This window comes from Sinocyclocheilus grahami, unplaced genomic scaffold, assembly GCF_001515645.1.
Source record: "Sinocyclocheilus grahami isolate Dianchi unplaced genomic scaffold, SAMN03320097.WGS_v1.1 scaffold24.1, whole genome shotgun sequence".
Classification (NCBI taxonomy): Eukaryota; Metazoa; Chordata; class Actinopteri; order Cypriniformes; family Cyprinidae; genus Sinocyclocheilus; species Sinocyclocheilus grahami.
In genome coordinates this window covers 3,621,335-3,627,802 of record NW_015505203.1, presented here as the reverse complement: position 1 = coordinate 3,627,802, position 6,468 = coordinate 3,621,335, and the positions used below count along the sequence as shown (strand labels likewise).

At 39.4% G+C, this 6,468-nt stretch overlaps 1 protein-coding gene across 1 annotated transcript in view; it reads right to left on the bottom strand.

Annotated features, from left to right (window-relative positions):
- LOC107563275 (aryl hydrocarbon receptor nuclear translocator 2) overlaps positions 1–6,468 on the bottom strand; it is a 94,570-nt gene that overhangs the window by 35,037 nt on the left and 53,065 nt on the right. Inside the window, exons 10-12 of the mRNA XM_016248098.1 lie at positions 5,653–5,729; positions 3,900–4,034; positions 2,950–3,050 (exon numbers count right to left, since the gene is read on the bottom strand). Of these exons, the coding sequence (XP_016103584.1) occupies positions 2,950–3,050; positions 3,900–4,034; positions 5,653–5,729 (313 nt within the window). The remainder of the gene's footprint in view (positions 1–2,949; positions 3,051–3,899; positions 4,035–5,652; positions 5,730–6,468) is intronic.

Sequence of the window (6,468 nt, the reverse complement as noted above, 5' to 3'; positions counted from 1 at the left end):
TATAGGGGTGCTCCGATCAGGGTTTTTGAGGCCGATCACCGATAGCAGTATCTGCCAATACCGATCTTTTTTAATAATTTATAACTATTTATAGTGATACACCAATCAGGATTTTTAGACATTTATTCAGGGCCTGAATTTCATTTTTTTAAATGGGGGGAATTCCCCTCTAGGTGATTCTTGTGAGAGGGGAAGCAGCACGGACTGTGCTTTCACACAGAAGTCTGCTACTGATCCTTGGCTGTTTACCACAAACACAACATTTATCCATTATGTTGATTTCAAATTTAAACATTGTCACTGAAAATGCTTTTTCAGCATTGCAATTCTTTTTTTTTTTTACACAGTACAGTAATACACAGACATGTTTAAACAATAAATATAAACAACACATTATTCAATGCTTTTTACTTTTGCATTTACTTATATCATTTATATATCAAGTTGCTCAAGCAAGTGGCAAAACATTTAAACTTCCTTTCTTACGTTATCACAAACTTACCATTGACAGAAATAGTCAGCTCTACTGAAAGGTTCCTTTTGCATTGAAATCTTTATTACAAGCAATCCTGTGGTTCATAAAGAACTTTCCTACCTCCACGAGTGCCATCTATTATCTACTAAAAGTGCTCTTTTCCTTTAAACCTAGCCAAAAAGCCATATGTGTTGATTGTGAAACACAGTAGACTTTAATAATATGCATTGATGGTGTAATTACTACATTTTCGTGTCAATCCATGTTCATATTTACTGCAAACAATGCGCTGTTACTTTAATTCAGCGCTTGCAGCGCAGCAATAGACTCGGTGTGGAAATGATCTCTGCACTGCTGCAGACACACGCTACTGGAATGCACTGCCGGACCGCAACCGTGTGCAGTGTGCATGCTTTATTAATCTGTTAACATGAGCGCAGAAAAATTACACACCACATACGCACTGCAAACGGAGTAATGTGAACCTGGCATTGTGTGTGTACGCTGCTAGTGTGCATGAGCGCACGGTCTTCAGGAGAGCGAGCGCTGAATGGTTAAACACTGGCAAGAATTAAAATGTAATGCAATTTATAAACTTGAGTGACGATGTAACACTGCCTCGATAGTGCAAGTGACAATTCCTGTGTCAGCTGTGCAGCTCGCTTATAGTGCAGACGCGATGTGTGGTGATTTGAAGCTATTTGTGTATTTTGAGAGAGAAAGAGTGAGAGCACGCGCGGTGATTCACTCACGCTGTTTGTGAAATTACGTCTCACACAAGGTTTAAAAATTACTTTATAAGTTATTTAATGAAGAAATATGAAGGCGAGTACCTCACCTTCAGCATTATAATTATTTCACCCGCGCCGGACAGAGACTGAGACGGTGCTGCTGTCGTGCCAAACCTCTCATGGCAGGTGTATCATCAGCTTGAGATCGTTTTTTTGAGATCTGCCTTTTTAGAGACCTCCGATCAATCATCCCAACGTGATTATCGGCCGATAGTGATCGGTAGCCGATCAATCGGAGCACCCCTAATAATATACGCAGATGGGAGAAATCTAGAGAAGGATAAATATCACTGCAACACTCCACCGATCTGGGCTTTATGTCGGAGTGGCCAGACTCAATCTTCTCCTCAGTGAAGACACATGAAAACACACTTGGATTTTGCATTAAAAACACCTAAAGGACTCTCAGACTCTGAGAAACAAGAGTCTCTGGTCTGATGAACCTCAATTCCAAGCATCATGTTTGAAGGAAACCAGCTCCACTCATCACCTGCAGCGTACCACCCCAAAAGTAAAGTGTGCTGGTAGCAGCCTCATGCTGTGGAGCTGTTTTTCAGCGGCAGGGACCGAGGGACTCATCAGAGTAGAAGATAAGCTCAATGCACCAAAATATTGAGTTAGCCTTAATGAAAACCCAGTCCAGAGCATTCAGAACCGCAGACTGGGCAGAAGGCTCACCTTCCAACAGGACAATGACCGTAAGCACACAGCAAGAGTGGCTTACAGACAACTCTGTGAATGTCCTTGAGTGGCCCAGCAAGAGCATGAGCTTGAACCCAATCAAATAATTCTGGAGAAACTTGAAAATGTGCAATTGCTCCCATCCAACCTGACAGAGCTTGAGAGGTGAAGAGGTGAGGAGAAGAATGGCAGATAATTGCCAAATGATGATGATCAAAGCTTGTCGCATTAAGCAAAAAAAAGACTTGAGACTGTAAAGGTGCTTCAGCGAAATATTTAGTTAAGGGTATGAATATTTATTTCAGTTTTTTTATTTTTAATAAATTTACCTAGTAGTGACAATTCTGTTTTTGCTCTGTCAGTATGGTGTATGGATTGATTAATTGAAAGCAATTTAACATAAGGCAGCAACATAGCAAAATGTGAAAAAATGAATGGGGTATGAATACTTTCGCAAGGCACTGTACATGACGTTGCATGTTCTAATGCACTGCAATTTTTAATGGTTATTTTTAAAGAATCTGTCTGTTGCATTCATTTGTGCTTCGTCTTTATTATGCTTGATTTATTAAAAAGTTGTAGGAAGTTCGTACACATATTCCCAATTACAATTCTTGAAAAATAGCTTGACTATATGGCGATTTTTGATGAAAATTCACTGATCACTTCAAATGCTGACATTTACGTGCGCACATTATTTTTGCCATGACTAGCTTGACAGGAATTGTTGCATTTATTTTAGGAATGTGCATCTCCATAATTGAGGCCGATGTGATTAGCCTACGATACTACAAGTTCTCAAATATTTCCTTAAAAATCTTATTTTTTTTATTAAGAAGAAAATGGCATCATCTGATTATATGATGATTCTTAATTTATAAAAGAAGAATATTATTCTTAAGAATGTTTCGTGAATCCAGCCCTAGTAGACTCATTTATGATGTTTCTTTCCTACAGGATCACGGTGCTGATGAATGTGTGTAGGACTGGATCAGTCATGGCGGTTGGGTTTGCTTTTGTTGGTGTACCTGTTGGAAGCTCTCTCGCAGGTGGCTCTGGTCCTCCGGGTGGCAGAACTCCAAAATGTCTTTGCCAAGAAGATCCTGTTCAAACCCAAGAAAAGGAACAGTCATATGAACGCTTGATACAAACTCTTTGTACTTGTTAAACAGAGCACAGACAGCATCAGGGTCATAATGAATAATAACTGGAAAATGTTGACTATTTCAAGAATAAACCTCCATATTCTCTATTATTCAGAAAACAGCCTGCCTGACTTGTCATGAATCTGTGATTGAAGTCATATCTGAACTAAACAAACAGGGCAAAAATATCATCAATACATTGTTTTAGCTACTGTGCATTAAAGGTGCAGTATGTAATATTGACAGATGTCGGTAGAAATGGATACTGCAGTCTAAACAAAATATTGGAGAGAATTGTTTCTCCCAACCCTCCTCCTCAGACTCGAGGCTCAAATGGGTTGCCAGATTGAGGACACGCAACAGGAATGAGAGCAACTGACAACGGATGGCGACAAGCCTTACACTGTAAGCTGATGAGTTGCTCTATCTGCATTTTAATATGCCTCTGGTCATAGAGATCTTTAAATGGATGCGGAGGCTTTTTTCGTTGCAATTTCTGACCCAGTTTATTTCCATGGCTGCAATATGCTGTGTTTTCTGACAACTGGCAACCCGGGGTGTCGAAATACTATTGGTTAAATTGGCAGTGGAATCACACAGACAAAAACAAAAACAGACATTCCGACATGGAATGAACATTTCAAAGTAGAATAACTGTCTGTTGCATTGTTTTTCGAAGAAACACGTTTGTGAACTTAGCATGTTTCCTAAATATCGGCAAACATATGGAAATTTTATGCTGTAGTACAGTTAAAAAAATGACATATAACACATTTAATATAAAGCTGCACATTCAGTGAAACTGACCTGAGGCTGATAGCCAATCACGTTGATGCAACGAGGGTCAACAAAAGTGATGATGCCATCTGAGTTGTGGCGGGAAAGGAACTCCGTCGGCACAGAGAGTCCGTTCATATCCATGGAAACTGGTGAGCTGGTCACCTGAGAGATGAGATAAAGGGATTTTTTGTGGTCAGGATGCTCAAACAAATAGATGCATGTTTTGTAGTGCCGCGCTATCATGGGATTGTGGAAGAATTAGTAACAACTGTCTATGCACATTAAGATGTGGGAAGGTATTTATTGAATAAAAATCACATTTAAATGCTAGACATATCAAAAAGACATGAACTAGACACATTTTGAAACATTAAGCATCCAAAAGTTGCAGAAGTTGTAATGGTTTCTGCAGTGAGTTTGTTATTCGAGAGCTGACAAGGTACTTTTTTATAATGATAGATGAATTAAGTTCCCAGAAATATGTGACAAGAAATATGAATAAGTTAAGGTAAAGGACAGGCTCAACATATCCTAATACATCTTCTGTCCAGAGTTTGCCTGCATGTGCACAACAACTCCAGGAGATGTGGGTTCTTGCTAGGAGGTTGCTATGCAGTGGTTTTAACGTTATGTCCACTAGGGTGTTGAGGAAGCTTACTAATATGTTGCTATGCAGTTGCTAGGGTGTTCTGAATGGTTACTAGCCTGTTGATATGTGGTTGCTAAGGTGTTTTAGTTGCTAGAATGTTGCCATGTGGTTTCTAAGGCATTGTAGTTGTTAGAATGTTACCATGCGGTTGCTAGGGTGTTCTAGTTGTTAGAATGCTGCCATTAATAGGGTGATTTTTAAGTAAATAAAAAAAAAAGAAAGATTTTTTTTTTGGAATGTTGCCATGCAGTTGCTAGGTTGTTAGAATGTTGCCATGCGGTTACTAGGGTGTTTCATTGTTAGAATGTTGCCATGTGGTTACTAGGGTGTTTCGTTGTTAGAATATTGTCATGCAGTTGCTAGGGTGTTCTAGTTGTCAGAATGTTGCCATGCGGTTACTAGGGTGTTTCGTTGTTAGAATATTGTCATGCAGTTGCTAGGGTGCTATAGTTGTTAGAATATTGCCATGCGGTTGCTAAGGTGTTCAAGTTGTTAGAATGTTGCCATGCAGTTGCTAAGGTGTTCTAGTTGTTAGAATGTTGCCATGAAGTTGCTAGGGTGCTCTAGCTGTTAGAATGTTGCCATGTAGTTTCTAAGGTGTTATAGTTGTTAGAATGTTGCCATGCGGTTGCTAAGGTGTTCTAGTTGGTAGAATGTTGTTGCCATGAAGTTGCTAGGGTGCTCTAGCTGTTAGAATGTTGCCATGCAGTTTCTAAGGTATTCTAGTCGTTCAAATGTAGCCATGCAGTTGCTAGGGTGTTCTAGTTGTTAGAATGTAGCCATGCAGTTGCTAAGGCATTTAAGTTGTTAGAATGTTGCCATGCAGTTGCTAAGGTGTTCTAGTTGTTAGAATGTTGTCATGAAGTTACTAGGGTGCTCTAGCTGTTAGAATGTTGCCATGCAGTTTCTAAGGTGTTCTAGATGTTAGAATGTAACCATAAGGTTACTAGGATTTTCTAGTTGTTAGAATGTTGCTATGTGGTAGCTAGGGTTTTCTTAAAAACTGCTATGGTGTTCTGCTTGGTTGCTCAAATGTTACTATACAGTTGCTATAATGTTCCAGGGAGTTGCAAGCATGTTGTCATGCAGTTGCTAATTTTGTTGCCATATACATCAGAGATCCAGACATACCTGCAGTCTTCCAATCGCAACCAAGCAGTATTTGCTGGTTTGACCTGCTTCCGTGTCTTCATCCGGAATGGTCATGCCTGGAAAAGACACAAGAACAGTCATTTGTCCGAACAGCAGACTGAAAACATGTGGAGATCCCGATGACTAACATGTTTATTCCTACATCATTTCTAATGAGACGCTCTGTTGCAACAGTACACAAAGACCTGTTTGGGAATCTTTGCGCAAAAATGTGCTTTCGATCCCACTAATAGCATCTTCTCAATATTTTTGTCTACGTCTCCCTGACTCATCAGGAGTTTGTTCATGCATAATGATTTATTTTAGTCGTCTAAAACCAGTAGCAAAGTGGTTATTGTTCCTGGACGTTGTCGTGCCGTGTTTATGTGGAGTATACGGGACATGAAGTCAGGCAGATGGGAATCAGGGCGGAGGAGCGATTCCTGTCCTGGAGTTTAAGCAGGAACATGAAGCGTTTACTCTCTTTTTAATTACATTAACGATTTCTCGTTGACACACTTCCTTCTTTGCCTTGACCTCATTATGGTTGGCGGCTAAAAAGCTTTTCAGCATACAATGATCTTTGTGAATGACTCAAAGAAGAGAAAAACAAATGAGGAATAGAAAATAAAAGAAATACTAGACTCTCACAATTTATAAGAACTGCTATAAAAAGCTGTATCTGTTTTTATTATACATTTTTCATATTAGATTACGTTATTTTCAACTTACTTTATCCTTAAAATATGTTTTACAATACAAAAGAAATTGGCTCAACCAATCATGTGAGTGAGGGGTGGGGCTATTAGCTTGCTC